The sequence below is a fragment of the Dermacentor silvarum genome, chromosome 1 (genome assembly GCF_013339745.2).
Source record: "Dermacentor silvarum isolate Dsil-2018 chromosome 1, BIME_Dsil_1.4, whole genome shotgun sequence".
Lineage (NCBI taxonomy): Eukaryota > Metazoa > Arthropoda > Arachnida > Ixodida > Ixodidae > Dermacentor > Dermacentor silvarum.
Window position 1 is genome coordinate 42,995,067 of NC_051154.1, and position 14,180 is coordinate 43,009,246.

A 14,180-nucleotide genomic window follows, 5' to 3' on the forward strand; every position below is an offset into this window, starting at 1 on the left:
CGGTAGTCTAAACATTCTTGACACTTACCTCGCAAATGCAGGAGTTATCCGTTGCCTTCCAGTGATCGCGCTTTACTTGGGCTTCCCATCTCTTCCGTCGCTCTGGGTCCCGGGGGAAGCGAAAACAACGAAGTCCTTTACGCGTCGATCCGGCGCACTTGGGAACACAACAGCCCGTCATGTCGACACGATGCACTTGATAGCTTGTCAGTCATGCGGCTGAACACTGTCTAGCAAGTAGAAGCGTCCGCGAAGCATCCGCGCGCACTGTGCCTCGAACTCAGCACCGGCACCAAGCAATCGCAACGGCTCGCTGTGACACAATATGGCGTCGCAGCGAGAAAGCGGCGGCGCGGGGGTGGTCAAAGGTTGGCACCACCCTGAACGGCGGCGCTGGCATCGAGGCACCCTAATCCCGACATGCCAGTAGCGCACCCAGGATCTCTGCCAGGGGGGGGGGGGGGGGGGGGGGGGTTGATAGTTTGCCAATGCCATCTAAACAGCACTAACTTCGATTTCTTCACAGGAAATTGTCAAAAAATTCGCTTTTTGCGATGTGTGCAGACGGTTACGCGTCTTACATCTTAGTTGCAGTACTCAAATGCGTAAGGAAAGAAAAGGATTTAAACAAAGGGGGGTTTAAGTCGGCTTCAGGGGGGGGGGGTTACAACCCCGAATCCCCCCCCCCCCCCCCCCCCGTCGGTGCACCACTGCGACATGCCTTCCGATTTGTTGGATCTTTGTGGAACTATTGCACGACAGTTTCTGTTGAAGAGCTATAGTGTAAATAACAAAGTGCAAAAAAAGATGGCCCTTCCATATTCTTCCTCCCTCCTTGTACTGTTTGCCGTCTATTCTCGGGCTGATACTGAATTTGTACGAATTTAAGACGGCCTCGATTCTAAGGCATGCCCTAAATTAGGAAAGCCAGAAAATAAAACTTTCCTCAAATGCAAGCCAACCGAAAACTATTGGCCTAATTTGAATAAATACAGTAAATAGTTTTGATGGCTCTATGAAGTGTTCAGTGCTTCCCCTTACAGAACCAGTAAACCTTGTGCCGTAGTAAACATTTTGTATGGCCCCAAGTAATATAAAGCAATAAATTTTTACTGTAAGAACTAAGCCACTGATTAGAAATACATCTGCACATCGGGACATATTTTTGTTTTTGGAATCTGACACACAACTTTCACCTCTGCCGCTGCGCAAGTAATAATTATTCACATGGCTGCTCATGTTCAAATAGACTTCAACTGAACTTCGAAGGGAAAATGTTTTTTTCGTAAGTGCTTCTTTGACTTTTATTGAGTCATAACACACAAACTGAGTATGCGATCTAAAAAACGAAATTATGCGAGGAAAAATAATAAAAGCACGAAGTTCTTTGTGATGTGTGAAAGTATTGAGAGAAAAAAAAAGAGGATGAAATCAGTGAGCAGTTTTGAATCGTGCTGAAGGGGATCTGCGTCAGGTAAGAAAGGATGTATGATCTCCGCACAAGTTGTAGAAGCTTAGGAAGACAAGGTATCACCAGAGCCTACTTTCATGAAATGGAAATATTAGCATCTATCTGGGCGGTAGCACGAAGCTACAAAGGAAACCCACGCAGGTTTTTTAGAAAGAAAGCTTCGAAGTTGAAGAATGAAGAAAATTCATCCTGATCCAAGATCAAACCTGGAACTAACGTTTTTCCAAGGCGGTTGCTCTATCATCCAAGCAAACCAGGAGGCTAGCAGACTGAAGGGTGAGGCCGAATCGATCGAGAACTCGAAGCACTGGGACACTGAATATGGCAAATCAGTTGGTCTCAGGTTCAATGCCCTGGACCAGGACAAATTCTTCTTTAAACTTTGAAGCTTTCTTTCCGAGAAACCCATATGGGTTTCCTTCTGTAGCTTCGTGTCCCAGTGATGCCAATTTTACCCTTTCATGAAACTTCCTCCACCTTGCAGATTTCTGCAGAGCTTATTTGCCATAATCAGTCCATACTTTGTGGACTTTTGCTGGAAGTTTCCATCGTTTTAATGGCATTATCACTGTGTTGTGGAGCTAGGCAACCGCCACAGTTACCCCGATAACCCCAGTGCTGGATGGGAGTGTGGCAACATACGATAAGAGACGGAATGGTTATGAAATGCAGCAGCATGAGATGGGTTGGTATGGGAACCAGCGCTGCCCAGGCAGTCCAACCATTTCGCTGTGCAGACACTGCATTTTTCTGCAGACGTCAGCCCCTTGGGCTTAGAGGAGAAAAAAGGGGGCACTCAAAATAGCATGAGAAGAGACCATGTTTCCTCACTTGCTGCACAGCCCACTGCCACATTTTAATGCGGGAGGTGGGCACCTACATTAGAGTATGTTTTATGCCCAGTCTTTCAGTGGCATGTGCAGCTACACTTGACAGCGTCTGGACACTCGCATCTTGAAAATTGATGGCAGCTGCTGCCGCAAAACTGCATCATGTTGTTAAAGAATGGCCCCCTCCACTTACTAGGCCGCAGTTATAACACTAGTGTCGAAGCAATTTCTTAAATGGTTTTCTGCCAGTGTGTACAAATTCACAGGTACCACAGCACAAATAGGACCATCACTTTAAAGGCCAGTACTACCGTAATGGTACCAACAGATAGCGCACGTTGTGTTCAATACATCTACAATGCTTATAGTAGTAGTCCATGCAGCGCTAATAATTAAGGCGAAGGACAAAAGGAACCATACAGGACAGCTCATATCCGATGTCTTTCCTTTCATGCTTTGTCCTAACTCCGAGTGCTGCATACTAAACTACCATGAACATGTTGATGTAACAATTCGATTAGCTTTCAATCCTTACGCTCCATAAAGCTTCCCTACGCTGTTCACACTCATGTAATTATAAACATTTCTTGTTGCATTATATACTTCTGTGACAAATGTGTGTACCGATTGCTGGCAACACATTTCACTTATTACCGAGTGCTACAGTATACATTTGGAAAGCGTTATAAGCAATGCAAAAATATTTAAGATGTAAAAGAAAGTAAAGACCAGTTTGCCAATGCCAGCAACCCTTGGCTGGTGTTTACTTTCTTGCAATAGAGTGAACGTGAACATAAAATGGTTCCCAAAATCATGTCACATGAGCAGATAATTTAGGCTTAGAGCAAAAAACCGGAAATACTACAAACAAGAATTGTCAAACATATATGAAGAAAAAGAGGAGGAAGGGGATAATATTTATGCGTGAAAAAAATTTTCTAAGCATAGTTCCCATGCAGTGGCCACATATTTGGTTTATTTTGGTTGTTTTTATTTATTTTTTCCGTTCTTGCTTTGAACATACCCTTCACCATTAGCCAACTACTATGCGATGACTTTGTATTGAGTTAATGGCCCAACGTAAACGGCGCAGCCATGATTATTAGGGCAGCTCTAGCCTTTTGACAAGCCACTGGGCTGGACACTTGGCTTTAGAGATGTCACAACGTGGTAGACTTGTATATGCACACTTTGTTCTTTTCATCATCATCACTCATTTTCTTCCCCTTCCTCAGTGTAGAGTAGCAGGTCAAAACAAGCCATAGATCAGGCCAACCACTCAGACTTTCTATAAATAAATTTGTCTGTCTCGGTTCATATAGATACATCAACCCAGTGATTATGCGGTCATGTGATTCAATTGTCTTGCCAATGAGCCTCACATTTCGGTTTTAAAAAAGGAATACGAAGAGAATATGATGCAAGATGCACTATGAACTGAAAGCCCAATTCGCACAATTCAACCACTACAGTCCCTACAAGAAACTGCCTGAACTCTTCACACAACTGCACAGGATTGGCATGTAAAACATCTATTCACTGTACACCAGTCCACAGATCATTCTTTTTTATTTCACTTGTATGGCAAAGGCCGAAACCTTGCAAACATCTGCCCAATTGGCCAAATTAACAAGCCCTGGTACCACTATATAAACAGCTGCATTGTATACTAGCACTTACAGGGCATTCTTTAATAATCTGCCACCTGCAAGAATTTTCAGAATTACCATTAGAGAAATATGTAATCAAGTGTGGTAGCAATGTTATTAGCTCCCATATATATATATATATATATATATATATATATATATATATACCTAATGTGGCTGCACCCATTAACTGACAGAGTGATCCCAACCAGAAAATGTGTCACAGCATTATTGGATCCAGAGCAAGAGCCCTACCCTCCATACCCACCCACCCCTTGTGACGTGCTGGCACTTCAGCACTGACAAAACAAAGTGTGCAGTTGTAGAGTAGACCAAGGTCTACTGCGGGACATGCAATGGATACTGTATCTGCATACCCAGAGCTCCAAAGGGGCCCAAACCACCCTTCGAGCTTGGTGAAATAACATAGTCCGCAGGTAGCATACGCTGCTGTGAACATCTCAGCCAAGTTTTGTTGTAGTATGCGGTGCATGGAGCTCACAAGCGTAGCGCAAAGTCATCTTTCTCTCAAATGCTCTCTTTTCAACAGAAGCCATGTTTCTCACTCTTTTCTGGGTACTTTATATCGTAATAAACCGGATTCTCATACGCGGCTGCTATTGGTAGCTGCGGTCGGCTACGTAGTGTAGATACCGCGGCTTCCACGAGTCCACTGGCTAAACGCACTGCGGCTTGCTGAGGACAACTGCGTTTGGCCTACACTTAGCACACCGCAGGCACCAAAATCATAAGTCATGTCTACGTTAACATCCAAAATGAAATCTGAACTGCACGCCACGGTGACATTTAGAAGGTGCTCACCTTCTAAATGTCACCGTGTGGCGCAGCTGTGGCCACGTCCCACTCCGCCATAGCCTTCGCAGGGCAAGGCATTGAAGGAACGGGAGCACAGCAGAGACTGTGTTTGATTGCCAATAACTTTGCTTCTGCCAAACGCATTTAAGTACTTTTTGCAGCGAAGTATTTGTGAAATTACCTATTTTCAATTCAAATGCCTTTCTCCACTTCTTTAAAAAGTGGTTCAGGGCCCCTTTAAATAGTGTGGGGGACTCTCACTTTACTCCAAGAACAGAGAGTAGGGACAACGCAGCAAAATTACACAGCAACTTCAATCATGTGCACTGTGGCCTGGAAGCTTTAACAGAGATGTTAGATAATGTCATGTGGGCACCCAACAAAGTAACTAGAGCAAGGGCTCTGTTAAAGTTCACAACCATCAATTCTTGCTTTTTATTCTGCGAGAGACAATGGTGAAGATCACTAAGATAAAAGTAGCCTCATGTCTCATATGCATGTCACCCTACCTAATGCAGAGCTTGCAATCTTCAAGACAGGCTACAATTCATTTTGCAGGGATGTCCACTGATTTTCAAATAAATATAACAAAGCATTAAAGTAATTTAACCCTTTCTCTACCACTAGCAAGTATAGCCATCATTAGGAAAAATTTATCACAGTGTGAATCAATGACAAGTATATCCATTAGCTCGGTTGCAGTTTTCGACACTAGACAGAAGCATTTGTCAATGTTAGTGGCATTGTGCAAAGTTTATCTTCATATTGTGGCTTGCTCGAGGGCTGCATTTCTGGGAAAATGCTTAGGAATGTGGTACAATTTTCAACATTTCCTCCAGTATGCAAAGGGTCTGACCCGAAAGGCTGCAACAACCATGAATAAAAGGCAGTTCACCAGCAAATTTTCAGCATGCTTAAGCAAAGAGTTGTGAGTGCTATTCTACAAGTTTAATGGTTTTAAGAGCATGAAACTCGTCATATGACTTCTCATCTTCCTGCAGTAAAACTACTGCATGCGCCACGAAAATTCACACAATGTCCCAACTGACATGCTATGATGGCTCCAAGAAGTAGAAGCTGTGTTAAAAATGCAAATACAGAAGTGAAACTGACAGTGAAGGAGTAGAGCTCACATCTTTATTAAGACATCTGTGTTCCACAAACAAAAACCCTTATCCTCGTGCCTGAAATAAGGCTGCATTAACCAAGCAAATCAGTTAGTTCAATTAACTACTTTTCATGAACGCCTTCCGACAGTCAAGTTGCCAAAACACTGCACACAATTTTCAAAATAAAAATAAAAGATACACTCATCTTTCAAATAAAACCATAACAGTTGGCACAAGAATGTATTTTGAGCTTACTGGTCATGTTCCCAAAAATAAAAGTGAGATCTGATGATGAGCAACTACAAAAGAAAAAGACTATATACAGCAGTGTGCTCAGGTACTTTTTAGTTGTTTTTTTTTCTCCATGACACATGATGACATAAAAATTAGTGACAACAAGTTGTAGTGACATTTTGCCAAGTCCAAATGTACGTCAAACCAATGAATGCCCAAGTGCAAAGTGAAGATGTTACATTTTGTACGAATGAAGCTGACCCATTAAAACTCTGTATTGCATATCACCACAAAATATGCAGTGATAAGATGACTGGTGTCCGGTCTGAAAAGATGAAATGATTTGTACAGGAGCATATTTCCTCACCCAGAAGGACTACTCTCTGAGAGAGTCCCACTTCTCTACATGTAAGACTGCTGCAATAGCATGCACTACACTTGAGTGAAATGCATTACAATTGCAATGAGGAAGATATACATCACAAGCCATGCACAGGTACAATTTCTTAACAGCTATTTACAGTGTGCACTTCCTAAAAATTCTAAACAATAGAGGCAGATTTAGGGGAACTAGCCTTAGTTTTGTAAGCCTTAAATAAAAAGCTTCACAATACAAGCTTTACAAAGCCAATTAACATGACAAAGGCAATCAGATTGCTTTAAAGATTGCCTTAAAAGTTTTCAGCTCTTGTCACAAAGTATTTTTACAACAATATCAAACGAAACGAAAAGCCCCATGAAAATTTAACGCAGAGCATGCTAGATGCTGCTGCTTCATAATTGACTTGACAATGCCTGTGCCTCAAAATGTAATCCAAGCACATAAAATATACTGTTGGTACCAGCTGTGAATAAGTAACACAGGCAGTAATATCACTGACTGTCTCATTTATGTTGCACAAAAATTGTCAATTATTTTTCACCACATGCAAATCTCTACGCGTCAACAGCAAACATACCATAGTGAACTAAAGGTGAGCAAAATGCCGCCCAAGTACCTTCTAGGATGGCATTCACTGCCCGTACAAAAGCCTGTTAACATTTCAATATTGCGAATGGCTCTATGTGCCATGTGTGTGATAAAACAACTGGTGAAACGGAAACTGTGAATCCAATGAGCAAACAATGAAATTTTTAAGTACATTGTTAATGCAGCACCTGTGGCACAAATATGAATATGAATAAATGTTCTTGTATGAATAACGAGAGCACAATGAGAAAACCAATCAATTACACACATAGCCAGTAGACGTGGTAGCGGTGCTTTAGCAAGATGCACTGGAAGATAAACAAGAAGAATGTAAGATTATCATGTCATGTAAGATTATCAAAACAAAGTAAGCAAGTGAAAATCTGAAATAAGCATGACTGCCTAGTTAATCCGTCCTTCCCTAATATTCTAGCTATCACATAGAGGCTTATGTGACTTAAGAGCCAATTTTTTTTTTAATTACAAGCAATATTCAAGAAGCACTTACACAAATACAAGCTCGTCAGAAGCATTAAATGAACAAGAGACGACTGCTTTCATGGGATTGTTAACATGCAGCTCAAAGATGTAAATAAAGGCCACATCGTTGAACTATGAAATGGGACATAAAAAAAAAAAACAGCACACTATGCAAAATGAGAGGTCTGTGGCTCAATGATGGCACTATGTAGCGGTAACTAGAGACCAGTATTCACATAAAATGACTTCAAGCCTACAGTGCCTTTTATTGTATTATCATGTAATTTGGTGGTGCATGTTTCTTAGTGTAATGCTTACATTGTTCACAACTTACTCGTTTTTTGTGTTTGGCACACACAATGAATGCATGGTTAGCAGTGCAAGCAGAAATCCGGTACGAGTGCATGTAAACCCTTGTGTAAAATACTGCACATGGCTAATCATTACACAAAGCTCATTCATAAAACTTCCTTCCCCTTGCGGGCTTCTGCAGAACTGATTTCCCATATTCAGTGTGGCTACGCTTCGAGTTATCGATTAACTGGCCTTGCCATACAATCCGCTAGCCTCCTGGTTAGCTCAGATGATACAGCGACTGCCCTGGAAAGACACTGTTGCCGGATTTGAAGCTTTCTTTCTGAGAAACCCGTGCGGGTTTCTCAGAAAGGAAACACATATGGGTTTCCTTTGCAGCTTCATGCTACTTTGATGACAATGCTTCCCCTTCATAAAACTTCCTCCACCTTGCAAGATTCCGCAGAACTGGTTTGCCATAAAGCTCATTGCCCACACAGGACATTAGTAAATCCTAACTTGGAAGATTTTGTGTTCTTCATCTGAAAGGATCAATAATTACACTAAACATATTCCCTTTAAAAAAAAGTACCGACACAAAGAATTTTGTACATCCCTCTTTTCTTGCTTCATTAGATACCACCCAACTCTTAAAGAGACACTAAAGCAATACGCTAAGTCGGTTTATACCATTAAGTATTCTTTAAATCTATTTCCGCTCATTTCACGGTTCTAAGTAGATTCTTAGAAAAGAAAACTAAGCTTAAGATTCCATTTTTTCTTATTTGTTGAAACCCTAGCACCAGTATGACAGTGTGACTTCATGGATTTCAAAGCATTTTCTCATATTAGGGCAGTTGAGGCTCAGTAAAAGTTCTAAAAACTTGCTAAGATCTCTCTTTTGCTCCCTTAGAATACAATGTAGTCAGTTTACCAATAAGAAATTAACTAGGCCCAAGCAGACACTGTCAAAATCCATGACATCACGGCGAGCTGGTGCAAGAACTTCAAGGCAGCGTCGCTACCTGTCTTGTTTGTGCATCTTTTCTGGCTTACCAAGTCTCCTCTCACAGCAAGAGTGGTACTCTTGGTATTGTAGAAGGTCAATTTACTAATCCAGGTCAAATTATTTTTCTCCTTAGTGTCTCTTTAACCCTTTAACTGGCAAGATAAGAAAGACTTGACCTAGAATGGTTATTATTGCTTTAGTTCTTCTTTACTTTGCTCAAATACATACCAATTGAAATATTACACGGTTTCTCTAAAAACTAAGCGAGATACAGTAGGTCAAAATTATTGTTCACCAGGTGGTGAAAGGAAAATGTATGGTCCAAAACTGGTCTCTGGCACTTGCTATGGCAAGGTCAACGTGTGTTCTTGAGATGTACCTTTATGGAGTCAAGAAATAAGAGCTTGCTTAAAAAAGGAAAAACAAAAATCGCTTTGGCAAGAAGATGACCCCCGCGTGTGCTAAGATAACGCCAAAGCCTTCAGATTTTGTGACCAACACATGTGCTGCTGCTCACACTCAACATTTTAGTGAATGCCACTGTTGAGCAGGTACATAAAGGTAAATTGAAAGGCACAGACTAATATTTGGATTTGTCTAGTTTTTGTAGATGTTTTTGTTAGGTCAACAATATTGTTGAGCTACCAGTTACAGGGTTAATCACGGTATGAGGTCTCAATTCCTCGAAGCAGCAAAATGAATTAGACCATCTTTTAATGTGGCTAATTCAAAATGTGTGCCAAATGGAGTGCGGATTCTTGGCGTAGGGTGTGTTCATAAGGGTTCCTCTACACAATTCTGCAACTCTACAACAATTGAAGGTAGTAATGTGGTATCACAAACTCCTGATGCACGCGCCAGTCAGCTTGTTGCAGTGGTCACAAGCCACGAACGCCTCATACCGCAACTATGGAGTCGACCACTATCTAGTACAGCGAGAAAAGTAAGACAAAAATTATGTGTGGCTCTGCTATCACAAACACTAGAGACCAGCTGAGCAGGGGAAAGCCTAGCAAAGTAGTGGCAAACCACACACTTAGTCTAACTTTTGCTGGGCGCTCAGGATTTCTTTGCGATGTTCTGCCTAGTATCGCGATGAATTCAACCGGCCACGTTCACGAGCCTCCGGATCTTCATTTCTTCGCCTACTTCACTCTCCGCTTCCCTCAATCTAAACTTGAGTGTTCTCTTCTGCAACGCTTGGTTTCAGCTTCCCTAGCTCTCGCTTCAGTCTTTCGGAAGCGACGAGGGTCCAGTTCTCTGGTCAAAACCTGCCGAGCCGCCGCCAGAGGCATTGGCTGCGGTCACGGACAACGGGCGCGTCCGGCGTGAACGCGGGGAAACGCGGTCGGCGTCGGCAGCAGCTCTTGCGTCCCACTACCACCTGCCTCACTCCTCCTCTCTACCTCACATCCGCTATGCTGCGCGATGCTATTTTTATACTCTGCTTGCTTTCACTCTCTCTCAGCTCTCTGTCCCCCAGCTCAGCGAAGCTGCGGACGACGGAATTATCATTATAGCGAGGTTCTAAAAGCTCTGCTGTAAAAGCTTGTGTCGGTACTTTTTTAAGCCACATAACTGCACCTATCGGTTCATATTGAAGAATACTATACATGAAAGCAGTGGAACCCTGCAAATACTTGAGCAATCATGCCACATATGATTGGATTTTTTGAAACGGTATCATGGGCTCAACTCAGCACTGCTTTCCATTTACAGTGAACATAGAGAAAACAGGAGCACCAAGTATATGTAACACTTCTGACTAATCTCCTGTCTTAATTAAGTTCACACTTAAATTTTGCCGAGAGGTGGCATTTCATGGTGAATATATTTTAATACCGTCTGGGAGCATTACTTGCCTGTTTCACACAGAATAAACGAGTTTGTATCGTTATGACAATGCCAAATGAAAAGTGTGGAATTTGCAGGAATCTGTCTGTCACTATAATGGCAAAACAATGTGTAAACCTTGTTTTGTTCATAGACTATGGCATCGCTCAAACAATAACAGACAGCATCACCATTCCGTTCCCATAAACTAGACACTTGATGTTTGGCACTTATTATGAATGAAACAGGCAAGTGATACACCTAAATGTGGCATTTAAATGCAGCCACTACGAAATGTTACCTTTGGATGAAATTTCAGGGCTAACGAGCCAGCGCATTATCCAGAACAGTCATGGCATACCTATTTACAGAATGTTTTGTAAATACTATGTTTTGCATTCTACATATACTCATGTCATTCTCCACCTCCTTCACTTCCAGATCTCACGTCCCTGTCTCTATCCCTCAACCCTGGGTGCCTGACTGTGGCCGCCACACCTTGGGACCAAGAATATCTGGCAGCATACATCACATCCACTCTGATGTAGGCTGAAAGGGGAGGCCTGGACTGAGGCCTCCTGCTTATCAGTCGTCGCAGAGCAACAATAAAGTTTTATCTCACATGCTGACCAATGACTGAATTAGTTTCTGCCACCTTGCAAAAACAAGCATTCCCCAATTCTCAATCTTATGTAAGGAGCTACTGACCAGCATAGCAGGCATTTGTTCTGACGGATTTTTTGTTGGACTGCTTTACTATCTTTTTAACTGCATCATCAGTGTATTTTAACATTTTTCTGTGTACACACTCACAAAATGCTGTTTTTTCTGGACTGTAAGGCCTTGCTAAATAACTAGGTAAACAAACACTGTCCAACAAACATGATATGCAATACATATCAACAGCACATCACATCTGACCATGAACCAAATGCTACACTTGAAATATGGTTTATAGAATGTCAAGCTGTTGAAGGAACAGTTGCCACTCTAAACAAAACAAACCCACATTTGTGAACTGTCATGGGTTCAAGCAAACAGCACATTCAAAAACCCTTTACGGTTCAGAAATACAATTAAAAATCATGTGTAATCAGTTTATTGCAGGGTCCTTCGTTTTGGTATTCGAGGGGGAAAATAACTGGATGTTATTTTTGAAGAGGAAAACCGGGGATTTTTCTGGTAACTTTCACAAACCATTAACACAGGCAATGGTCTCCTTTTGGACACAAACATTTTATTTGAACAGTAATGAGAAAGGTAGCTGTTTGCAAGTTACGTTACGTACACCCTTGCAATTTTTTCACGATATCACGCGAGCGTCGACTGCACAGCGTGTCAGCAGCCTTGTAGCAGCGAAGAAGGTTGGGATTGGCAACTTTATGTGCAGTCGTGCAAGACGAATTCTAGTTCAAATGTATTATGCTGCGCTGTTTCTTTCAGGAGTGCCCCTCACCGCTACAACTGACACGTTGTGTGGTCGAGGTTTGCATGATATCGTAAAAAATTGCAAGGGTGTATTTATACAATCCCTTGCTGGCAGGCCTTATTTACATTGCGATGCCTCAGTTGTATTCAGATACTAAATGCAGCTACTAAAAGGGTAACAAGCTTTCGCTCAGCAAACCAGCAGGCTCTGAATAGACTATATATGCTAGTTTTTGCTTGAGTGTTGAACAAAAAGGGGGCATATATCATAATCATACACGAATAATATTAACGATATATACTGACCACTTGCTCGCACAAGTCAAGCAGTGTTCACTGGTTTTGTAATGCGGGCATTTATTCCTACCCTTTAAGAATGGCGAAGCTTCAGGGTGAAATTAGGTTTTAACACGATTTTCATTAAACTTGTTAGGGGTGCAAGAACCTCAAATTATTGGGTTTTACGCAAAAATGAAGGACCTTAGGTTTTAACACGATTTTCATTAAACTTGTTAGGGGTGCAAGAACCTCAAATTATTGGGTTTTACGCAAAAATGAAGGACACTATTTATATGCCTCACAATAGCTAACCAGGAACAGTTTACTTACTCACCTATCAATAACGGCGTCTCCTCGTGAGATAGTCACCTCGGTCTTCAGGCCTTCTGTGCCTTGGCTCCTCATACCTTCTGTCGTATCCATTTTGTCCACGGTGCTTGCTGTGCATGTCTGGGTCTTCTGTGTCACAGCGAAATTCCCTGAAAGATCCTCTGTAGTGGTCAGGTGCTTGAAAGTAGCGATCTTGTCGATCGTAGCGATCTTGTCGATCATGGCGACCTTGTCGATCATGGCGATCTTGACCATGGTAGCGATCGTAGCGTTTGGAATCGTTGACAGGCGGGTAGACTTCAGATCGGTTGTACTCGCGACGAAATGGGGCAGATTCAGGCCCGAATGAACGCTCAGAAGCAAATGACATTGGCCCGTCCATAGCCATCTGAACTCTCGGTGGTCCTTGGACCTGAGGTGTGCAAGATGAGCTCCACATGTCACCAGGATGGTTAAACGTGTAGGCGCTCGCTCTGACGGAATCCATGTACTCGTAGTGCCTTTTCATCATGTTCACGTATGTGTCATCGACAGTTGCATGCGGCCTCCGCTCCATTCTAATCCGTCGGCCGTAGAGCGAAATGCCATCCATGAGTGCTAGGGTGTAGCCGACCGATTCCGGATGGACAAATGTGACGAAAGCGAAGTTCTTGGTCCGGCCAGTGTTATCCTTTGGAATTTTTACGTCTTCCACAGGCCCTGCCTAACAAGCACAAAAAGAAGTACAATGAAAATGTGCAAGCATACATTAAGGAACATTAGTACATACCTGAACAAACAGCTCACGCAGAAGCTCTTCTGTTACCTTAGAATCGAGACTCCCGCAGAAGAGAGTTCGATCTCGCCTATCTATATCCATAGAAGCAAGTAGCGAAATAAACCAACCAAACGACTACGTTAGCGCTCTGATACGAGCTCGCGTCAAGCACAGGACGCTCCGGATGTCGGAATTCGACGTAGGACAATTAGTTCTCGCCGTGCCCCATCCAGATTGAAGTCACAAATAGTCAATAACTGTCCATTCCTGTTCACACATTAATCGAGCAGAATAAATTGCATTAAAATGGCACGAACGTGGGAAAAACTTCCTGCAATTGAATGACTTTAGTTTAAACGCGTACGGAAGCAGAGAAAAGAAGCGGAAGTTTCCGTGTTCTGTTTAACTTGTGAATTTATCTGTAAAAGTAAAGACCACGGGTAAAGACTTTTAAAAAATACCTTTATTCTTTAAGTAATGTATATTATATATATTTGTTTCTTACTTGTTAACTTTCAAAAATCATCTTAAGATACGTGAATTGCGAAAAGTCAACAATAGCCGCTATTCTGGACATTCCGCCATTTTCTTCGAGGCGTGACGTAGGCGCGACGCTTACAAAATGGCGCCGATAGCCCCGTTTCGCTTTCGTAACGTGCCGCAAATTTGACGTTTCGCCTAAGAAACTGTA

At 42.3% G+C, this 14,180-nt stretch overlaps 1 protein-coding gene across 1 annotated transcript; it reads right to left on the reverse strand.

The window, feature by feature from the left end:
* Nucleotides 1-6,260: 6,260 nt before the first annotated feature.
* Nucleotides 6,261-13,866, reverse strand: LOC119461764 (RNA-binding protein 7-like). The gene is made up of 3 exons (XM_037723146.2): nucleotides 13,502-13,866; nucleotides 12,737-13,435; nucleotides 6,261-7,387 (listed from the first exon to the last, which is right to left on the reverse strand). Exons 1-2 carry the CDS (start codon nucleotides 13,589-13,591, stop codon nucleotides 12,740-12,742), a joined length of 786 nt encoding a protein of 261 aa, XP_037579074.1. The 5' UTR covers nucleotides 13,592-13,866; the 3' UTR covers nucleotides 6,261-7,387; nucleotides 12,737-12,739.
* Nucleotides 13,867-14,180: the final 314 nt, after the last annotated feature.

Bases quoted from the DNA above. Each gene is read 5' to 3' on its own strand.
- LOC119461764 (XM_037723146.2), bottom strand. From the start codon at position 13,591: ATGGATATAGATAGGCGAGATCGAACTCTCTTCTGCGGGAGTCTCGAT. The intron at 13,436-13,501 runs GTATGTACTAAT...TGTGCTTGTTAG, and splicing joins TGCGTGAGCTGTTTGTTCAG to GCAGGGCCTGTGGAAGACGT.